General features: G+C 42.5%; 1 protein-coding gene across 1 annotated transcript; it reads right to left on the reverse strand.

Moving 5' to 3' along the window:
• Positions 1-1,899: 1,899 nt before the first annotated feature.
• Positions 1,900-19,214, reverse strand: LOC121025919 (protein Shroom4-like). The gene is made up of 5 exons (XM_040468713.1): positions 18,389-19,214; positions 13,391-13,540; positions 12,338-12,518; positions 7,388-7,657; positions 1,900-6,094 (listed from the first exon to the last, which is right to left on the reverse strand). The coding sequence occupies exons 1-5, from the start codon at positions 19,183-19,185 to the stop codon at positions 5,825-5,827; spliced, it is 1,668 nt and encodes a 555-aa protein (XP_040324647.1). The 5' UTR covers positions 19,186-19,214; the 3' UTR covers positions 1,900-5,824.
• Positions 19,215-23,723: the final 4,509 nt, after the last annotated feature.

Below are 23,723 nucleotides of genomic sequence, written 5' to 3' on the forward strand. Positions count from 1 at the left end.
ACTTGTGCTTTTGGAGTTCTAAGTAATCATTGGCTAACACAGTATCAAGATGATTTACTCCCATGTTTTCTTTTTAGCATTTTGTAATTCTTTTGTGAATGTAATTCTTTAAATGTTTTATTTATTTGTTTATTTATTTATTTATTTATTTTTGAGAGAGGGAACTCAAGCAGGGGAGAGGCAGAGAGAGAGAGAGGGAGACACAGAATCTGAAGCAGGTTCTAGGCTCTAAGCTGTCAGCACAGAGCCTGACATAGGGCTGAACCCATGAACTTTGAGATCATGACCTTAGTCAAAGTCGGATGCCTAACCGAGTTACCCAGGTACCCCATGTAAATGTAATTCTTACATTTAGGTTTATAATCCCTTTTTAGTTGATTTTTGTGTGTTGTAAGGAAGGAGTTTAATTTCATTTTTTTCTGTGTGGATATCCAGTTGTCCCCCCATCATTTGTTGAAAAACTATTCTTTCTCTATTTTTTATTGTCTTGGAACCATTATCAAAAATTAACTGATCATAAATATAAGGCTTATTTCTGTACTGTCAATGATATTCTATTTATTTACATGTCTACCCTTGTATGTGTACCATACTGTCTTGATTACTGTAGCTTTGTAATAAGTTTTGAAATTGAGAAGTATGAGTTCTCCAAGTTCTTTTTTTTTTAAATTTTTTTTTTCAACGTTTATTTATTTTTGGGACAGAGAGAGACAGAGCATGAACGGGGGAGGGGCAGAGAGAGAGGGAGACACAGAATCCGAAACAGGCTCCAGGCTCTGAGCTGTCAGCCCAGAGCCCGACGCGGGGCTCGAACTCACGGACCGTGAGATCGTGACCTGGCTGAAGTCGGACGCTTAACCGACTGCACCACCCAGGCGCCCCATCCAAGTTCTTTTTAAAGATTGTTTTGACTATTCTGCGTCCCTTGCAATTTCATATGAATTTTAGGTTTGACTTTATGCAATTTATGCAAAAAAGACAGCTAAGATTCTTTCAGATTGAATGTGTAGATCGATTTGGGGAGTATTGTTATCTAAAATAGATTTTAGTCTAAGTACTTTCTGATTTTAATTTTTTTCAACAATATTTTTGTAGTTTTCAGTATAAAATTCCTACATTTGTTTCATTAAATGTATTCCTGTTTTGTTCTTATTGATGCTATTGTAAGTGGAATTGTTTTATTTTTTATAATTAAAGTTTATTCTGAGAGAGAGAAAGAGTGCACATGTGCTTGAGTGCATGAGTGGGGGAGGGGCAGACAGAGAGGAAGAGAGCATCCCAAGCAGGCTCTGTGCTGTCAGCATGAGGCTCCATCTCAGAACCATGAGATCATGACCTGAGACAAAATCAAGACTTGGATGCTCAATGGACTGAGCCACCTACGTGTCCCTATTTTCTTTTTATAATTTTTTAAATGGAATTGTTTTCTTAATTTTGTTTCCAAATTGTTGATTACTAGTGTGTAGAGACACAAGTGGTTTTATGTATCAAACTTGTATCCTCAACGTTGCTAAACTCATTTAGGCAGGTAGTTGGGAGCAGCATGAGAAGATCAAGAATATGCCTGGGAGTAGAAAAGAATGAATTGAATAAATCAGGACTAGAATATTAGGTTGTTACCATGTACTAAGTTTATGATAGGTTAGTGGTTCTCAGCCTTTAATATACATATAAATCCTCTGGGAATCTAGTTAAAATGCAGACTATTAGTGGGCATGGGGTGGAGCTGGGATTCTGCCTTTCTAACCATTTCTCAGTAGACAGCTGGTAACTTTCATTTATTATTTTCAAGCCACAACTATGCAAGGTACATATTATTATTCCCATTTTACAGATAAAAAATGAACTCAAAAGTTGAAAAAATAACCCAGGTTCATATAATAAGTGGCAAAACCAGGATTTGAACACATTTCACTTTAATGCCAAAGCTGGGCTCTTTCCACTCTACCACACTGGATACCTAGGAGATCAGTTGGAATTTAAACAATGTGTAGACTGAGGGAAAATGTAGGCTTTTAAGTGTCAGAGTTGGTTCCTGGAGTGCATTTGGGTCTAAATGAGGTTATTTAGAGAGAGCTGGTCAGTGAGAACCTTGTTTTCCAGGTTGCTAAGAGGAAGGTATAAGACTGGACTATTAGGTAGAAGATAGTAGAACTCAAGATTGGAGGAGGTGTAGAAGGTGTCTCAGCTCTCTGATTAGGCTAGACTCCAGAAGTGCACTCTGTATACTACTGAGGTCTATACTTGAGATTACACTTATTGTTGAGTCTTCCTGAATTCTGAATTATTTTACTGGGGATAATGAATGGTATAGCATCAATGCTATCCCCAATGGGCCAGGGTAAGAGTTTAGGGATGTGGGCAAGACTCTGGTCATACAGTTACATATGAAGGATTATTGATATGTGACCAAATTGTTTTCCAATATTTTTCAGCAGAATATTAGAGAATTTCCATCACTTCAGTCAAAACACGTGAGATAATTTCTTTTTTTTGTCCTTAGCACCTTTTATTGAAGTATAACCCTTGATGACCATCTGGCAGACATATCAATGTCAGCCAAGAAGGGAATGGTGGAGGACACAATTGCAGAAACTATAAGATTCAGAAAAATAATAACATGGCATAGATGACCCCCAACAGTTGTACAACAAACACTGGTTCTTTATAGAAACTGTCCCCTGCCCCACCCCCCTCTAAAGATCTACTAATCTTCCAAGAATACAATAGGCTGTTACAGAAATACTATTGGCATAGACAACTCCTTTGGCAAAGACAGTGGGAGTCACCAAGCTCCAGACAGAAGGGAGTGGCCATATATGTGCCCAGCTTCCTCCATCTGGGACTTGGTACTACTGACAGAGCAGCACCTTCAGGGAGATGGGGGGTTAAAGGTTATGGCTCTAGTGCCCAGGGCAGCTTTTTGACACTTGAGGTTAAATGGAAAACAGAACCTGACTCTGGCCTTGAAAAAAACTTTTCGTCTTTCACCCTCTCAGTTCCTCTGCTTCCAGTCTCTCCCTTTCTAGAGCTTTTAGTGTGTCTGCCTCTTTCTCTCAGGTTCCCCTTGAGCATTTACCACTATACCCTGGCTGGGTCTGCAACTGGTGGGACTCGAGACTCAATTATCTAGGTGGGGGTGGGGGAGTGAGAAGGGACAAGTGATAGTAACTCTTGTACTGACTCCTCTCTCTAGATCAACCTATTACCCACTGGGGCCTATATGAGTATCTGAAGAGAGAGGGCAAAAATTAAGACCAGTAATTGTCTTTGGGGAAATCCCTTGGCCTGCCTTCCAAACTGCTTACCCCTGGCAGGCCTTGCAAGAGGGCTGAGCCCAGGAAATGAGAACATGGGAGAAACACCACATCGCAGCTCTGAAGCACTATGAGGCATGATGGCACTGCTGCCTCAGCAGCGCAGGGCATTAGTTCCCTTTTGGTACTTCACCTGTCTGCCAAGCTTCACTGCTCAGTATAGGTTGGTGGTTATTATATTGTTTTAGAAACCACCCTTCTGTGTGAAAGTGAGCATCCTTGTGTTCTGGTTTCAACTTTAATTTCAGGTGGGATAAGGAACAAAAATAATACAATCAATAGTACTTTTTTGTGTGAGAAATTTAATGTACAAGCAATGTAACACTGACTAGAGAAACCCAGACCACAGTCATCATGCCCAGGCAAGTGACCACTCTTCCCTCGGCCTGTGTTCCCAAAAAGCTATTCTGGCCCCAGAAAATCTTAGAATGATGGACTACATTGGCCTCACCCCCCAATATAGGATGTCTCAACTTACTCATTGTTTATCCTAGAGTCTGCTTGAGAAAAAAAAAAAAAGATGGTAACCATAGCTTCTATTCATAGCACTCCCCCACCTTCCTCAAATGTGGCTTGGGTAAGCCTAGCCCTTTAGGAGCCATCGGCCTTTGTGAATAGGGTAGACTTCCCCAGTTGAGGGGAGAATGGCAGGTTGACATTTTAACAGTGGTTCTGAGAGCAGCAGTGTACTAAGAGCATACCCAGGGCCCCCCTCAGGACACCCTGCTGGCCAAGATTCTTCCATTGTTTTCAAATACAATGAAAGGAAACGGAAGCTAGAGACCACTATTTGTAGCAGCAGCAAAGTTCTTTGGAAAATCTTTTGGTTGAATGAGGCATCCCTGCTGCTACAGTTAACCTCCAAGGATCCTGAGGAACTCAGCAGTAACTAGAAGAGATGCCCAGGTTTGTTGGGCAGAGCTGTGCAATATGAACCGTGGGTGCCAGTGAGCAAGGAATGGGGAATTGAGCTGGATAACAAGCCAGAGTTTGGCCGCAATTCCCTTCCTGCCATCACCCACCTGAGGGATTTTCCAGGACAGAAACTGGCTAGTGGTGTCAGGGAATTGGCAACAACAGCAGCATTAGTTGTTTGTGTGCCTAAGATCCTGGCTGGATCATAATTTGCTCTGGGGGGGCTGGCCCTGGCTGGAGCTTCCAGCTACCATGACTTTCAGTTCCCTGAGTCAGGCCACAGGCTGAGAAAGCAATTGTGAGATAGAGGGATCTCCTCCTGAGTTCACTTATACCCATTTCCTTAGATGGGAGATAGTAGAAAAATGGGTGATGAACTTTTGTCAGTTTTGGATATCTTTGGTTTTGAGAAAAAATAAGTAAAAAACTGAAATCCATTGGGGAATGCTAAGCTTATGGTCATTGCTGACTTTAGTATAGGGCCAGGCCATAGTAAATTAAGTTCAAGGTGAGAACTCCTTTCTTAGACACTTGTAGTGTTTGGTGGGAAGAATTCAAGGCCTTGGCATTCCCTCATCTAGCCATGGTGAATCCAGGCTGATCTGCAGAACATGCTTTCCTTCTAGGATTCCTTTTCCCTTTCCACCTCCCCTCTTTTCACCTTATTAGTTACAAAAGGAAAAAAATAAATCAAAAAATAAAAATAAATAAAATCAAAAGGCCATTTAAAATACAACAAAGAACCCCTCACCCCAATAATGAAATGGGTATCCAGAAGTCAGCTTTGGTAGAGCTTAATGGTCCATAGTGTGAAGCCCTTAGGGTAGGCACCGGTGACCACTGGCAATGAAAAGGCAAGATGGAACAGGAAGTGGTAAGCCAGAAGTATGAGGACAGGAGGAGGGCCACACTAGTTGGAGTAGGCCTCTTCCCCCTCAACCAGATGCTGGGGCCAGTGGGGGTGGAGCCCATTTGTTTAAACCTAGCTTCGGCAGGGCACCTAGGGATTCCCGATCTTTGCTCACATTCTGTTTAGTGTAATTTCTCTTTCTGTGCTTCCCACTGTAAAGCTTAGGTGAGGCCCTTAAACTGGTGGGAAGTGATGCTCTCAAGACAGCCAGATCTCTGTGGGAAATGGCTGGGCTTTGAGCCTTGGGCAGAATGGAGCTGCACAGGCAGCTTCTCTCTGAGCCTTGAGAGGCTGATTGGGGCATGGGTGGGTGGTGAGTGCATGGTGTCTTTGCAGTCCTTGGACCAAGAAGAATGAAGGCACTTTGTTGGTTCTGTGTGTGGTGAGCACTTGCCTGTGCAAACCGTGGGAAGGGGAGTGTGGTTGTATGATCACCCTTTGCTGCAGGCAGCTCCTAGCTCTTGTATCTATTCCCTAGAGTAGAGGCTTGGGGGCCTCATCAGGAACTCCTAGCTGGTTGGGAGCAATGCTAGGTAAGGGGCAGTGAGAGATGTCCAAGGTAGAGGATATGGAACAAACTGCTAACTAAACTGCTATCTACTTTCTAACAAACTGCTAACGAAGACTGAAAGCACTTCCCGTTGTGGCTGGGCAGGGATGGTGTGACAGTCTGCTGGTGGAATTAGAAATTGCTGGGCCCCAGGAGTAGGCTCTCCCTGAGACATTTGAGCTGTTCTTCCCCAAGCTTAATTTTCTCTTCCAGTTCTCGCTGTTCGATGATGAGAGCAGATTTCATCTTCACAAAGTGCTGGTAATCTTGGAGCTGGTCCTGAGGCAGGTAGCGGGAGACCATGCCAAACACCAACTTCTCCCGGCGGTCCACATGCTCCTTCAGCTCCTTGGCATCTGCCAACTGCCCTGTCAGCTGCTGCTTCTTCTCTATCAGCACCAACTGGGGAATCAGATAGACCAATTAAGAGCCATCCCAGTTACTAGTCATCTCCCTAACTCACTGCTCCACAGTGGAGCACAGCAGCTCTCCACTCTGTTAACTGATCAGTCCTATATTTCCTGCCCTGAAGTCCACCTTCAGGCAAAAGCTCTTCTGTGCTATGGCAGGGGGAGGATAAACACAACAGTGATACTGGGCGGGGCTACATGCATTCACCTCTTTCCATCTCTAAGCTGTCTTTAATCCATGGACCACCCCTGGGGTTAGGGTGGGGGAAGGCTCTGACAAAGCCAGCTCAGACCCCTTCCACCTGGAGAATAGGTATCACTATGACAGTGCTTTCAAGATGGTATGTGTCTCTGTGTGGGTGTACATGTGTGAGTGTATGTGTCTGTGTGTGTATGCACATGCCTGAGTGCTTCTTATTGTGGATTCAAATTTGTATCCCAAACCACTTGTATATGGAAAGGTGATGTAGGTTTGGTTCTGGAATGTACACAGTGTGGCCCAACCCATGAAAATGACAGACTCCCAATTTCAACTACTTGGTGAGATCTCTTCCTCTAACTCAGAGAGAAAGTGAGGTAAAATTGCTGCTGCTGCTACTACCACTGCTAGTACTAGTACTAGTACTACTACTACCACCATTATGACCACCAATACCCCCACCACTATTCTACTACTATTACTACCACCATCAGTACCAATACCACTACTACTACTATTACTGCTATCACCACCAATGCCACTACCACCACCACTACTGCTTTATTACCACCATCACTGCCAATACCCACACCACTATTGCTACTACTACTATTACTACCACCATCGGTACAAATACCACTAATACTATTATTACCACTATTGCCATCAATACCACCACCGCCATTACTACTATTACTACCACTATCACTATCAATACCACCACCACCACTACTACTGCTATTACTACTACTACTGGCAACTAGAACTGATTCAGTGTTTACCCTATTCCAGGACCTGTTTTAAGTAATTACTGTGGACTAATTTAATTCTCACAATCCCATGAGTTAGGTAGTGTGTTCACCCCATTTTTTAAGAGACTGAGGTAGAGTACGGTTAAGTAAGCTGCCCATAGTCACATAGCTAATTACTGGTAGAGCCAGAATTGCAAGGCACTTAAAAGCCAGTGCCCCCACTCTTAACATTATCCTTTACTGTCTCCAAGACAAGCCAAACTTGAAAGAGGGGGCCCTGAGAAGAAGCCAATGGCATTTACCTCCATCTATACCCCAGAGACCCCAACTCTACCTTCTCCTGGTTAGCTTCTGAATCAATACTGTTGAGAGCATTCTCCACCCGGGCTAGTCGTCCAGAGAGTGACAGCAACAGGTTGACCACTTTGTCCAGGTCCCCGATAAACAAGCGGTATTTTTCAAACTCATTGGATTTACAGACAGCTTTCAGGTTGGCCTCCACCTCCTCCCCAAGGGCAGAATTGGCACTGATGTCCTCTAGCAGTCCTCGCTGGGCTTCCCGCAGGACCGACAGTTTTCTGCCAATGCTTTCAATAAGCTGTATCTAGGAGAAATAAACAGGAGAAGGCAAAGGATGAGAATGGGGACTGACAGAAACTGATCTGTGCTTGTAACCTCTGTTTTGGGATCCATGGAACAGATGGCAGGCTCTACCCATTACCAGAAACAAAGGAAACCCAAGCAAGTCATGAGCAATTCAAGTTTTTTGAATAGCCACCCTCCCTCTCATCTCTTCATATCTTGCAGGAGTCAGTCACCACCAAACTTCTTGGCATTAGATAAGTGATACCCATGGGCTAATTCTCATTTGCCAGATGTAACTTAATAAACACTTGCTGAGACTATTTTTTAATAGCTTAGTCTTGTTTAATTTATACTTACTGAAATCTGTATTTTCAAAATAAATTTGAACCAGCATATATGTATGTATATATCCCCCTACCCAACATCCCCACCAGCAACCTTCAGTTTGTTCTCTGTAGTTAAGAGTATCTTATGGTTTGCCTCCCTTTCTTTTTATCTTGTTTTTCCTTCCCTTCCCCTATGTTCATCTGTTGTGTTTCTTAAATTCCACATATGAGTGAAATCATATGATATTTATCTTTCTATGATTTATTTCACTTAAAATAATACACTATAGTTCCATCCACATTGTTGCAAATGGCAAGATTTCATCCTTTTTGAACACTGTACACACACACACACACACACACACACATACACACACACACACCACATCTTCTTCATCCATTATCCAGTCAATGGACATTTGTTTGGGTTCTCTCCATAATTTGACTATTGTTGATAGCACTGTTATAAACATTGGGGGTGCGTGTGCCCCTTTGAATCAGCATTTTTGTATTCTTTGGATCAATACCTAGTAGTGCAATTGCTGGGTCATAGGGTAGTTCTATTTTTAACTTTTTGAGGAACCTCCACATTGTTTTTCAGAATGGCTGCACCAGTTTGCATTCCTACCAACAGTGTGAAAAGGATCCTCTTTCTCTGCATCCTCACCAACACCTGTTGTTGCCTGAGTTGTTAATGTTAGCCGTTCTGACAGGTGTGAGGTGGTATCTCATTGGAGTTTTGATTTATATTTCCCTGATGATGAGTGATGTTGAGCATCTTTTCATGTGTCTGTTAGCCACGTGGATGTCTTCTTTGGAAAAGAGACTAATAAACAGGAACTGGAATGCTTGTGAGAGCATAGTTTGGAAAAGTATTGTCAAATATTTGCCTATGGCTTCATTCATTCCCCTTCAATCCACTGAAGTACCTCTGGTGTGTATGACACTGTGCCGGATCTTCCTTCCCTCCCTCCATTTGGCCTCTGAGGCCTTTTGGTTAAGACTGTGAGTTCTGAAGTTCCAATGACTAGCTTGGACTACTAGCTCTGCCAACTTCCTGGCTGTGTGACATGTGTGAATGTCTCACAGTGTTTTACTTTCTTTATCTGCAGAGTGGGTACAAATTGTAGTACCCACTTCGCTGAACTGTAATAAGGACTGAACGACATGATGCATGCAAAGGGCTTAACATGGACTGTTTAATCAAGGCTGGCTGCTATTATTATTATTCAGTCTGGCCCTGCCCTACCATTCCAATCTCAGGGCTCCAAAACTTTCGTGATTAGCTTCTCGTTCTCCTCTGTGTTCACCACACTCACCCTGGTGTTCCTGATTTGCATCATGCAGTTCTACCTGCTCTCAAACTCTTCCTTCACTTTGGCTATTCCCATTCTTTCTTCAGAGCCCAGCTTTGCTCCCACCCTCCCTGCTGGAAGTTTCTGCTTCCCTTAATAATGTCTTTCTTTTCTGAACTCTCCTGCCTTTCAGAAATAGGACCTATAGTGTAATTTGAAGTGGTTCATTCCCTGTTTCATGTGGGTACGTCTGATCCCACTTGATGGTAAGTTTCTTAAGGGAAGCACTGCCTGTGTCTTCTGATTTGTCTTCCCTGTAGGTATAACCAGTTCTGGAACTCCACTCCCAGGAAGATAGTGTGGTAGAGTGGATGCTGCTGCTGCTGCTATTGTTATTATTATTATTACCAGGCACTCTGAGATAATAGATGATTGTCTACTGCAAAGTCCTAACGAGAATTGACCTGCCCCAGCAGATCAAGCATCGCATCATGGTTAAGAGCATGAACTCTAGTGCAAGAACTACTTGGGCTTGAACCCTAGTTCTGCCACAAAGCACTGGTGTGACCTTGAGCAAATTACTCAACCTTTCTGTGACTCAATTTCCCCATCTAATTTTTTTAATGTTTATTCATTTTTTAGAGACAGAGAGAGAGAGGGAGTGAGAAAGAGAGTGACAGAGGGAGAGAGAGAGAGAGCATGAGCAGGGGAATGGCAGAGAGAGAGGGAGACACAGAATCTGAAACAGGCTCCAAGATCTGAGCTGTCAGCATAGAGCCCGACACGGGGCTCAAACTCACAAACCACAAGATCATTACCTAAGTTGGAGTCAGGCTCAACAGACTGAGTCACCCAGGTGCCCCTCAATTTCCCCATCTAAAAAATAGGACAACAATAGCACCTACCTCATAGTATTGTTCTAATACAGGTTACATGCTTACAATAGTATTCTGTATCTTGTATGTATATACTGAAGTCTGCTTCAGTGCTTGTTTTATTATTATTCCTTCCCAGGTACTCTGGGACCATACATAGGTTTGTAGTTTTCTAGCATGTGCTCCTTTCTAGTAAGCTATTTAGACATGTCCAAGGTGACCAAGACCAAGAGAGCCTGATCTGGGTCCAGGGCCTATTATCATATTTCAAAACTGGCCAAAGGTCAGGAGATCACCATGATCTTAAATCTGAAGTGTCATAGGTTTACATTTAGGGGAAATTCTAAAACCTACTATGAATTAGGAATCAATGATAGAAACAAGGCAACACAATTAGATACCAAAGACTCCCAGTTATATACCTACCCTCTGCTCTCCCAAACAAAAGTCAGTGCCAGGGTCAAGAGAGGGGTGGGGGCCAAACAGTCAACTTGGAAAATCACCTACCCACCCCAGCTCTTCAGTTCCCAAGATCTAGAAGGATGCAAGAAAAGAGAACCCTTTGTTTCTTGGCACCTGGGCTTTGCAACCTGAACTTCAACCCTGGAGAAAGTGTACTGGATAGATCTGAGGAGTCATCACAGACCCTGTTTGAGTTGAGTTGCTTTTCTAGGATATTGCAAATAGGTGACCTTCTTCACCTGTCCTCAGAGACAAAAACTGTCCTAGCCGCCCCTCCCCCTTGCCCCCCCCGCCCTCCCCCCCCCCCGATAATCACTTCAAATCATTATCTGCTGTTCTGTCCTTTGCCATTTCTGGTCATTTTTCTCTTTTCCTGGTCAGACTCTTATTAGGTTTGCTCCTAAAGAAAGGTCCTGAGTAAGTCGGGAGCAGCCTTGCCATGCTCAGGGAACACGGAATCCAAGGAGGTAGGCATCTGGATCAATAAAACTTTGATACCACCATGATTTCAATTACTTCCCTGACATTTTGCTTCAGATTTGAAAGTGGTGGGGGGGTCTCTTGCAAATGGCCTTCAGTTTTCCTACAGGTCACATCCTGAATGAAAATTATGGGCAGAGGAGCAATTTATGTTGAGTTCAGTTGTCCACAAAGTGTCAAATTGGGCCTTTGGGGTTGCCATGGAAATCCTATTTGCTTATGAAATAAAATGGGTAAGTACAGGGAGGGCAAAGTGATTCCAGGAATTTGATTAGAAAACCAGCCTAGCATAACACTCTCCAGTTCCATCCATGTGAAATAAGCCATACAGAGAAAGACAGATACCATATGGTTTCACTCTTATGTGGATCCTGAGAAACTTAACAGAAACCCATGGGGGAGGGGAAGGAAAAAAAAAGAGGTTAGAGTGGAAGAGAGCCAAAGCATAAGAGACTCTTAAAAACTGAGAACAAACTGAGGGTTGATGGGGGGTGGGAGGGAGCGGAGGGTGGGTGATGGGTATTGAGGAGGGCACCTTTTGGAATGAGCACTGGGTGTTGTATGGAAACCAATCTGACAATAAACTTCATATGTTGAAAAAAAAAGAAAAAAAGAAAACCAGCCTAGTGATGCTTAGAGAAAGAATGGGTAGGCTTCAGAACAACATAATTTCTGTTGATCATTCTAGTGCTTTTAAGAAATTATTGATTATTCTTGCAAATAAATACTAAAGTTTACCAGGCCATAATTTCTCCTTCTCTTGCTTAGTCAATCTATTCCATCTCCCAGAAAGTTACAGAGAATACAGTCAGTGGCTGGATTGGTTAGAACTCATTGGCAAAAACTCTGATGTGCCACGGGAGGTGAGTTACTTGCAAGGCTGGCTTATTTCAGAGGGAAATGTCATGATAAAGTAGAAAGTGAGACAGTCTTGACTTCAAGTCCTAGATCTACCACTTAGTCTGTAACCCTGGGCAACCTAATCCTCTCAACCAGCAAAAAGGGGATCATTGTCAAATTATTTTAAAGATTCAAGAGACACAGTGATGATGATTATGATTTCTACTACTATTATTACTAGTATTTGCTGGGTCAAAAGGAGACTGGAGAAACATTTCTGAGAAACACAGAGAAGCTATTTGATTTCCATACTGAAAATATGGGAATATACCAAGTTGTTCTGGAGAAGCGTAGAGGACAGGTCAACTTCCAGATACTTAAACTAAATGCTGAAAATCTAAGTCATATAAAAAAATGTCACCTTTTTTTGAGCCAGTTCATGGTCAACTTCTTCCTCTCCCAGGCCAGTCTCTGCCATCTCAGGTTGGTCTTTCAACTTGTTCAACAGCTCTGCCTTGGCCACCGAAATATTGTAATAAGCTGAGTAAGAGGTGGGGATCCCTGGGGCCCCTGGAGGAGGTGAGAAGTGCTGAAACTCTTGTCTGTGGAAACAAAGAATGACCATTTGAGCACTTCTTCTGAGAGGCTCTTGACCTTTCTGCTTCTTGATTTCCCCATTTGTAAAAATGGGACCCTGCTTCACCAATGGAGCTATGAAATAAGGAAATAATGGACCAGGAAGCACTGTTGAAACGTAAACAGGCCACATGAAGATTACCTAGAAGCCAAGTCAAGGCCAACTTTGAGAACTTGGGAGGCTATTTCTATGCCCCTGACTCTCATAGGTAGGGGGACTTCTTTAGAGATGATTTGGTTTGTTCATCACCCCACTAAGATCCAGAAAAACTGGCAGGTCCCCAAAATTCTGGGCTTCTGATCTTCCATGATGCCCATGGGTTTATGGCTCCAGTGTATGAATCCCCAGGGAAGGAGGCGGTGATAGGGATATGGCTGAGACCTTACCTCTTCATCCTCCAAGACTGCTGACCTCCCTCCTACCGATCCCAGATCCCCACCTGCTTCTGCTCTATCTAGTCGGCTTGCTTACAAAAGCACCCTGTGGCTTTCCTGGACACTCTCATCATTTCTTCTTTCCTGATGGTGCCACTCCTGCTTGAAATGGCCCCTCCACTGCAGATCTCCCACAGCAAAGAGGTCACCCATGACCTCAGCAGTGGTCACCATGTTGGAAGCTGGGGTTAAGACCCGTGCCAGGGACTTGTCACGGCCTACCACATATCTCATGAGCTCTTGTGAGACTGCCTGTGAGGCAGGCCTTTGGCCTGGGAAGGGATAGGATCTCTCCACTTCTGGCATATCCCCAGTGGCCCCAGTCTCCTCCATGGTTGCAGAATGAAATGGGGAAAAAATGGGACCAGTGGCACCCAGGGGCTTGACAAGTGGAATGGCAGACCCTGTTGTCTTGGATTCACTGAAGCCCATGGGACTGAGGTGCTGCTTCTCAGAGCTCCAGCCCATGAAAGAGAACTGCTCCTCAGGAAAGAAGTAGCTCTGGCTCCATGCTGGCTTGGGTTTGGACTCTTCTGCCATCAAGGCTTCTGGTCTGGTGTGAGGAAGGAAATAGAAAAGCTTCAATGTCAAGTTTCAGTGATGGAAGGGCAAGTAATTCCACCCATGGTTTATGTGAGAAGGAGGCCAACCCCCCAGTATATTCTTGTTGCCTACCAGCCACCTCTACCCTCCACCTGTCTGTGTCACTGCACCTTTGCTAACCTCTAGTTGTCTGAAAGGAAAAATAGGAGTAACTCATTAGTCATTTTTGCAGCTACTTGCAGCACTTAGATAAAGGTCAAAAATAATGGTTAAAAGGCTCCACAGCTATTTACTGATTCATGCTATGCTGTCTTCTAATTCATCACACAAAAGAAACTTGGGCATGCCAATATTGCTCATCTGAGGTATTCATTTTACATGTAGGTTTTTAAGCTAATAACACTAATAGACAAGCAATACTAGCTAATATTCACATAGTGCTTACCATGCCCTGGAAGCTGTCTTAAGATGTGTTTGTGTGTGTGTGTGTGTGTGTGTGTGTGTGTGTAGATATATCTATAAAATTTAATGCTCATGACAACCATTTTATAGATAAGGAACATGAGAACTGAGAGGGAGAGTGAGTTCACCAACGTCACCAGCCAGTAAATGACAGATCCAGGATTTAGACCTAGGTAAGCTAACTCCAGAATCTATGTTTTTAGCCATAATGCTATATTGCCAAAGGGACAACTTGATATAATATAAAACTTTGCATTTAAGGGCTTTTCTGGCTGGACTATATCTATATTAGCAGACAAGAGAGAACATTCTGGAAGGAATATGAATGTATGAACTTAGGGAATTCTTATAAGAAAAATGTATTTAAGGTATGTGTGAGAGTTCTGACTCAGAAGTTACTAAAAACACAGAATGAAGAGGAAAAAAGATGTGGCTGTATGTCAATTATATCTCAGTAAAACTGGAAATATATATATGTATATATATGTATATGTATTTTGATGAACCTGGGTGGCTCAGTCAGTTAAGCATCTGACTTCGGCTCAGGTCATGATCTCACGGTTCACTCTGCTGACAGCTCAGAGCCTGGAGCCTGTTTCAGATGGTGTGTCTCCCTCTCTCTGCCCCTCCCACACTCATGCTCCATCTTGCTCTCACTCTCAAAAATAAACATTAAAAAATTAAAAAAAAAACACCTGGAAATATTTTTAAAAGGATGTGCTAATTATAGACTGAGTTCACAGCAGACACAGCCCTGCACCATATTACAGTGTATCATATTAGGCACCATATGTCCTAGTGTTCCTTTCCTCATAATCTCCACTAATAGGGCAGGGGGTACAGGATATCTTTGAGAACATATTCTGCAGTTGATAATGAACATTGAAGCAAAAATCAGATTCCTTCTGCAGAGCACTGAGAGGAAATGCATGGAGTTCAGGAAGCAAACTATACCTATACTTGAACCAGTTTTGAGACTTAAGCAACACTTGGAAATTTCACTAACCTGCTCCTACATGTATCATAGTGTTTTCTAACTGAATAGTAGGTGGGTTACAGAGACACTCTGGTCTGACTTGGCTGAAATTAGGATGTCTTTGGGTTTTTTTGCATTTTAGATTCAAAATATGTATCTACTTGTTCTAACACTTCTCCCTTTACAAAGCCTTTTTTTAAAACAAAATTTAATGTTTATTTATTCTTGAGAGAGAAAGAGAGAGAGAGCACACAAGCAGGGGAGGGGCCTAGACAGGGAGACACAGAATCCAAAGCAGGCTACAGCTCTGAGCTGTCAGCATAGACCCCCACACGGGGCTTGAACTCCTCGACCGCGACGTCATGACCTGAGCCAAAGTCGGACGCTTAACTGACTGAGCCACCCAGGCACCCCAAAATCTTTTTAAAAATTTTTAGAATGTTTATTATTTTGAGAGAGAGAGAGAGAGAGGAGAGAGCACAAACGGGGGAGGGGTGGAGACAGAGGGAGACATAGAATCTGAAGCAGGCTCCAGGCTCGAGCTGTCAGCACAGAGCCCAACGTGGGGCTGGAACTCATGGACCTCGGGATCATGACCTGAGCCGAAGTCCGACACTTGACTGAGCCACCCAGGTGCCCCTCCCTTACAAAATCTTAAAGCCACTTCCTTCTGGTTAGAACTCTATGTTCTGCAAGAATCTGGAATAAGATCTCAAGGAGCCCAGAGATCCTATGAGGATGCAATGGGCACAGTGAACCAGACGGCCTGGGTTCTGGCTACCTGTGATCTTCTGCAGGTTCCTTTAGCCACCTGTAATTCCTCATTCTAAAAGATGTAGCACACCAATGATATCTATTTCATAAGTTGGTTGTGAAGATTAAATCAATCAACACATAAAAGTGCTTACTTTAGAAGAATGCTTGGCACATAGTAAGCAGGCCAAAAATATTAGCTATGTTGGGAATAATGCTGTTCCTTAAATCTAAATCATTCAAAGAAGCATCTATAATTGATTTTTTGCAGCCACAAGCTAAAGCTGTGTGCAAACAAATGTTTCTCCTCGCATCCCAAAGTCACCAAAAGAAATAAATCTCTGGAACAAGTTACAAGATCTCTAGTAATAGCAGTTTCTTTCTCTCTGGCCAAGGGGCCAAGGTACATGAAGGAGGCACATGGAGGAAGGACTAGGAGGCTGAAAGGGGCAAGTCTGGAGCCTGGAACTACTACCTCTTGTACACACTGCCCTACAGGGAACAAGAGGGCCTGGTAAAGGCCCGGCCTATTGCAAGAACAAGATCTCTCTGAGAAAGGCTGCCTAGAATGGCAAATTAAGCATAGGTTTTAGAGTCACAAAGATCTAACTTTGGAATCTTTGCTGTGCAATTCTGAGTTAGTCTCTTGTCTTTCTTAGCTTTAGTTTCCTCATCTGTCAAATGGGAGTAATTAATGGCCCGCAGTCATGTAAAATGACTACCAGTGTCTGGCACACAGCAAATGCTTAATACATGTTTGACCCTTCATTTTTTTGTTCTTTCTTCTGAAATGTTAAGTGCCTACTGTGTGCTAGGTCGCCTTCCCTTCTCCCTGCTGTGACCAGTAACAATCATAGTCACTTTCCACAAAATGTTTTCTAATTACAGTAAGAACACTTCTGGCTAGATGGATAGCTTGAGAAGCAGGTGCTAGGGATCTGATAGATTCTCACAGTATCTAGGAGCCAGGCCCTGTAGTGCCTTACTGGTGGCACCTTATGCCAGAAAACTTCTCACTTAGTTCCAGATAGCCCAGATCTCAGTAAAGGATTTGTTTGTCAATAAAAGACATGATAACAAGGTTCTTCTAAATGCTTTATTTATGTTTGAGAGAGTGTACAAGTGGGGGAGGTGCAGAGAGAGAGGGGGACAGAGGATCTGAAGTGCACTCTGCACTGACAGCACAGAGCCCGATGTAGGGCTTGAACTCACGAACCTCAAGATCATGACCCGAGCTGAAGTCAGATGCTCAACTGACTGAGCCACCCAGGTGCCCCAACAAGGTACTTCTTTTTTTTTTAACGTTTTTATTTATTTTTGAAGGAGAGAGAGACAGAGCCTGAGCCAGGGAGGAGCAGAGAGAGAGAGAGACATAGAATTTGAAGCAGGCTCCAGGCTCTGAGCTGCCAGCACAGAGCCCAATGCAGGGCTCTAACTCACGAACCGTGAGGTCATGACCTGAGCCGAAGTCGGACGCTCAACCGACTGAGCCACCCAGGCGCCCCCCAACAAGGTACTTCTAATACCAACAAATCTCAGGCAAGTTCCTTCTATAAAGGGATTTAAAGAAAGCACTTCTGGGATAGATACCAGGCCCCCTCACCCCCCACCCCCATCAGAGCATTGCCTGAGCTCTCAGAAGGATGACTGGCAGAACTGAGGCCCAAGCTCCTCTGCTTCCGAACCAAGCGGACAACCAGGTGCTACAGGGCATGCAGATGAGCACTGGCACAGGGAAGCCAACACCAGCAGTCCTGGGGCTAGACTACACTCCTGCTTTGGTCTCCCTGCCCAGGCAGCTCACCCAATCAACTACCACCTATTGCCCACTGAGGCAACTGCAAAGAGGCGGGGGGACAAGGGTGGGGGGAATAGAGAATGTGGAAGAGGAAAAGAGTGCCCTTACCTATTATAAGGAATAAGCAGGGCATAAAGGGCCCAACTCCAGGTATACCTTTGCTGCTGGGGGTCAGGGAAGAGCTTAGAAGCCCAGGCAGGGCCTAGAATGGAGGTAGGTCAGGTTGTGAGCTGGCCCCTTATTCTAGAGAGCAAGCAAAAGAAAAGGCAGAAAAGGGCCTGAGCCAGGCTTTTGGGAAATGCCATAAGGGAACAAGGGTTTATGCCTTCTGGCTCAGGGGCACCTGGGTGGCTCAGTTGGTTGAACATCTGACTTTTGATTTCGGTTCAGGTAATGATCTCTCGGTTTGTGAGTTCGAACCCCACATTGAGCTCTGTGCTGACAGTGCAGAGGTTGCTTGGGATCCTCTCTCTCCTTCTCTCTCTGCCCCTCCCTTGCTTTCTCTCTCAAAAATAAATAAACTAAAAAAAAAAAAAAGTAATGTCTTCTGGCTCACAAGCCTGAAACTGATGCATACCTTAAAGACAAACTGAGGAATAATAGTGTATTTTGATAGTGATATTTAAGAACACCAGCAGCTACTATTTACTGAGCACCTACTATGAGCTACACGTGGGGCTCTTGGCTTTATACACATTATCTTCATATTTACAACTGTGTAGAATAGGTATAACCATGCCCATTTTCCTGGTGAGAAAAATGAAGCTGGGAACAGTTTAATTCATTGATCAAAGGTCACACAGCCGGGAGGTGATATTGCAAACTCATGGTGCAGCCTCTTTGGGGAACTTTCTTTCATAAGCACTTACTTGGGGGAATCAGTGGTCTCCTTCTCTGATGTTCTCCAAAGGCCACCAATACCATAATAGCAAGGGGGCTGAGCCTTCTCAGGTTGAGAGCCCAAGTGTCCCCTTATTGGAGTCAGGAAATTGCTGGAATGGAGACCAAAGGACTCTTGCTCTGCTGAGAGGCTTTCTGAGCCCTGCCTTGAATCCTCCAGGTGGCCAAAGCCCGGGGGTTGTGGCTGCTCCAGGACCTCTTCAGGATTGAGGGCACTGGTACCAGTGGTTTCTGAACTGAAATACTGGGGTGGCAGCTCCTCCTCCTCCTCCCCCTCCTCTTCCTCCTCTGCCCCTTCCTCCTCTTCCTCCTCTTCTTCCTCCTCTTCCTCCTCCTCCTTCTGCTGCTGTTGCTGCTGCTGCTTCTGCTGCTGCTGGGCTGCACGGAAAAGCCTGTATTTCTCCCAGTTGGGAGGAGGAGGGCGAGGAGGAGGAAAGGCCTTCTTCCTGGCTCCCAGAGGATCCGGCTGGGTCTCAACCTTGGTAAAGAGCTCTCTCCTATGCTGCCGCCAGGCCAGGGAGCTCTGGGGCTCCAAGCTTATATGGCTTTCAGAGAAGGCACGGTTGCGCAGTGGGTGGGGCATGGAGGCCATGGAGCTCCCCTCCTCATAAACAGAAGTTTCCTCTGTTTTTTTTGAAGAGTGCTTGAAGTCTTCAAGGAGGTCAAGAGAAGAGACTGCTCGGTAGCTTGACAAGCCCAGTGCTGGGTTCTCAAGGCAAGGATTGAACGGAGTTGCCCACGAAAAGCTAGCCTTGGAATGAGCCATTTCTCTGCAAAACAGCAAGATGAGGATTGTGTAAAACAAGCAAGTTGCAGGTGGCCCCCTATTTTGGATAAAATCATTTATGTAAAATTTACAATGGCCAAAAACAGATGCAAATATTCATAGTAGATGCAATAATAAGAATAGTAATACTAACACATAATATTGATAGCTAACACTTATTGAGTGTGTACTAAATGCCAGGTACTGTTTTAAGTGCTTTCCCAGTGTTTACTTAGTTAATACTCACAATAACCCTAGGAGGTAGCTATTAGTATCATCCTAATTTTACAGCCAGGAAAACTGAGGCATGGGCAGTTTAAGTAACTTGCTCAGGGTTGTAAAGCTAGTAAGTGGTAGAGCTGGGATTTGAACCTGGACAGTCTAACTCCAAAGTTTGGATACATGCACTACACCCATTCTGTAGCACTCAGATTGAATGTGCTGTGTACTGGGGCTTACAAATCTGGTTATCCTGTTATATTGTTTTTGTTTGCTTTGTTTTTAGTCACAAAAATTTTAAATATTTAGAAACATACAGAGGTTGCTATAATAAATATTCATGTTCCCACCTACTGCCCAGGATTAGCACATTTTATTAAAATTTTTTTTTACATTTATTTATTTTTTTTATTTTTATTTTTTTTTTAATTTTTTTTTCAACGTTTATTTATTTTTGGGACAGAGAGAGACAGAGCATGAATGGGGGAGGGGCAGAGAGAGAGGGAGACACAGAATCGGAAACAGGCTCCAGGCTCTGAGCCATCAGCCCAGAGCCTGACGCGGGGCTCAAACTCACGGACCGCGAGATCGTGACCTGGCTGAAGTCGGACGCTTAACTGACTGCGCCACCCAGGCACCCCTACATTTATTTATTTTTAAGAAACAGAGTGAGACAAAGCGTGAGCAGGGGAGGGGCAGAGAGAGAAGGAGACACAGAATCTGAAGCAGGCTCCAGGCTTTGAGCAAGAGGTCAGCACAGAGCCTGATGCGAGGCTTGAACCCACAAACCATGAGATCATGACCTGAGCCGAAGTTGGACGCTCCCAGTCCAGGCTGAGCCACCCAGGCACCCCGGATTAGCACATTTTAATACCATGCCATCTATACTTTATGATTTTTTAAAGAGATGCTAATAGCCTTTGTTTCACTCCCCACTTCTATTCCCCTGCTGCCTCTCCAGATGCAAGCTATATCATGAATATGACATGTTTTCTGTCCAAGCTTTTATATTAGCACCAAAAAATATCAAGCAGGAAATTTACAAATGCTTGCTACTTGGGGTTTAAAATAGATCCTCCTAATGCAATTCTCCTCAGAATTCTCAACAGGAATTTTTTTTTTATATGAAATTTATTGTCAAATTGGTTTCCATACAACACCCAGTGCTCATCCCAAAAGGTGCCCTCCTCAATACCCATCACCCACCCTCTCCTCCCTCCCACCCCCCATCAACCCTTAGTTTGTTCTCAGTTCTCAACAGTCTCTTATGCTTTGGCTCTCTCCCACTCTAACCTCTTTTTTTTTTTTCCCTTCCCCTCCCCCATGGGTTCCTCAACAGGAATTTTTAACAACAGCATTTTTTATTAACCTGCAAAATAAAGTAAGATATAATATTAAAAAGTATTTTGCTACAGAAGAATTGAGGATAAGGGATTAAGCATGTTATAAAGCAATTATAATTAAAACAGTGTGTTACTGATTAATATAACAGAATGAAAACTCCAGAAACATATCAAGCTATCTATAAAAACATCATCTATAATTCACCTTCTATAACAAGGAGATAAAAAATGATATTAAAAAATGTTTTGAGATAACTGCAGAGCAGTGACATTTAGAGCTGTACCTTCTATTATATACCAAAATAAATTGCAGCTTCACGAGTTAAGGGTGTGTGTGTGTGTGTGTGTGTGTGTATTTTAATAGATATATGTGTATACATGTATATATAGTATATGTTTATAAGAAAAAAACACTATGAGAAAATTAAAAAGACTATCACTTGTGAGGCAAAATGAGATTCTTATAAGCAATAGAAAAAATATTTAAAGAAAGAAGTACAGGTTTATTTAAATATATACAAAAATATGCATAAAAAGGCAAACTTCTGTCTAATAAAGAATGACCAGGGTCAAAGGACATCTCTTTAGGCTCAGAGTATAAAGAGTTAAGCCCTCTATACCAGAAGATCTGGGCTTCCTGCTGTAGCCTGTGAGCAATCAGCATCATGCTAAGTAAGTACTGCTTAGTGACAGGAAATTCCAGCAGTTTAATTAAATCATCAGACAGAATACCCATTCAATAGTCATGTTGAAAACCGAGAATATTTCTTTAAGAAATAATAATATACATAATGATAGCCAAGCTCAGATACAATGAAGAACAAAATCTCTTTCACTTAGCTCATCTCCAGTCCCCATCCTGGCTAGCTCATCACTCACATGGATCAGAAATTCACATCCATAATCTCATTTGGGCGTTTGGCCACCTATAGTTCCTTAGGATTATAACAACTCCTTGTGTGCAAACTGTTCCACCTGGCATTTCCTCCATCAGGAAACAAACAAACATGATGGTTACTGTAAAGTAAAAGGATGACAAATTCTATAAGCAGAGGCCTTTCCTGACCACCTTATCTAAAATAGAGATGACTTATCCTTAATTATCCTTTTTCTATTTTGTTCTTTCTCAGTACATACATCCCCACCTAATATTATATCACATATCTAATTTTACTTGTTTATTTTGTGCTCTACTAACTAAAATGTAAGCTCCATGAGAGCAGAGATCTTGTGTGTCTAATTTATCTAGTACCTAGTGCCTGGTACACAGTGGGTATTTAATAAATATTTGCTTAACAAACAAATTAATGAACAGAAATACCATATTATTCAGTAATTCCACTACTGGGTATTTGGCCAAAGAAAATGAAAACACTAGTTTGAAAAGATATACATACCTCTATACATTCACTGCAGCATTATTTACAATAGCCAAGATATAGAAGCAAGCCAAGTGTCATCAATAGATGAATGGATAAAGAAAACAGATAAATGGATAAAGAAGATGAATGGATAAAAAAGATGGTATGTGTATACACACACACACACACACACACACACACAGAGGAATTATACACAGCCATAAAAAAGGATGAGATCTTGCCATTTGCAACAAGATGGACCTAGAGGGTATTACACTAAGTAAACTAAATCATATAGAGAAAGATAAATATCATATGATTTTCTTCATATGTGGAATCTAAAAAACAAAGCAAACAAACAAAAAGCAGGAATGGACCCATAAATATAGAAAACAACCTGATGGTTGCCAGAAGGGTGCAGGTGAGGGTGGGGGTGAGCTTCATGGGCAAAACTGGTAAAGGGAAGTGGGAGATACAGGCTTCCAGTTACCTTTGTGAGCATAGCATAATGTATCGACTTCTCAAATCACCATGTTGTACACCTGAAGCCAATGTAACATTGTGTATCTACTATAATTCAATAAAAAAATAAATGAATTCATGCCAAAAATGAAAAAAAACAACAGCCATGATATTCATAGCAGAAAAAAGTTGAATTAAAGGCAAAAATCAACAAATAAGACAAAGAAGGGTGCTATAAATTAGTGGTTAGAATGCATGATTAAGATCTAACTACTCTGAATCTTTATGTATCAAATAACATAGCATCACAATTCAGAAAGCAAAATCCATAGGAAATGCAAAGGCAGAAAAAAGGAGAAATAAACTATGAGACTGTTTCAGCTGATGACAGACATGACAGTCAAAACAAAGATAATGGGAACATTTCAACTTCTCCATTCTCAAGGGTCCATTGAACCTTTTTAAAATTGACTACATATTAAGCCAAAAGGTGAAATAAGTACAAACTACAGCACCTACTCATAACACAACAACACTAGAAATTAGTAACAAAAATGAGAAAATTTTCTATGTATTTCTAGTACATAGAAAATAAAAGGAAAAAAATATTCTCCCTTCTAGTCAAAGAAGAGCTCTAATCTGAAATTGTAGAATACCTAGAAAATAACAACAAGAAAAATATCAGAAACTAGAGAATATGACCAATTAAAGCAGTAGTCAAAGGAAAATCTGAAGCCTTTGATGCTTACATTAATAAATACGAATAAATTAAAATCACTGAATTAAGCATTGAGCAAAAGAAGTCAAGAAAAGAGCCACAAAAATCAACCCAAACAAAGCAGAAAGAGAACTGATGGCAGAAATTAACATACTTGGAAATAAATGATAGAATTAATAATTAAAGCCAAAAGCTACTTCTTCAAAATAAAACATAAAACAATAAAAAAGATAAACCACTTGCCAATCTAATTAAAACCCTAAACACACAAAATTAGAAATGGAGAAATAACCACAGTTACAGAGTAAATGAAAAGAGTAGGAGAATAATTTGCTCTACTCTATGAAAAGAAATTTGAAAACTTAGAATGGTTTTCTAGGAAAACAAAAATTACCAAAACCGATTGCCAAAGAATGGGGGTATCTAAACCCACCT

This window comes from Herpailurus yagouaroundi, unplaced genomic scaffold, assembly GCF_014898765.1.
Source record: "Herpailurus yagouaroundi ecotype Mexico unplaced genomic scaffold, PumYag 67793, whole genome shotgun sequence".
Classification (NCBI taxonomy): Eukaryota; Metazoa; Chordata; class Mammalia; order Carnivora; family Felidae; genus Herpailurus; species Herpailurus yagouaroundi.

What these genes read in the sequence shown, in the direction of transcription:
- LOC121025919 (XM_040468713.1), bottom strand. Translation starts at nt 19,185, where the DNA reads ATGGCTCATTCCAAGGCTAGCTTTTCGTGGGCAACTCCGTTCAATCCT. An exon ending in GAGACCACTGATTCCCCCAA is followed by an intron (nt 13,541 to 18,388) that starts GTAAGTGCTTAT and finishes TCCTCACACCAG; the next exon opens with ACCAGAAGCCTTGATGGCAG. An exon ending in ATGAACTGGCTCAAAAAAAG is followed by an intron (nt 7,658 to 12,337) that starts GTGACATTTTTT and finishes TATTTCTCCTAG; the next exon opens with ATACAGCTTATTGAAAGCAT.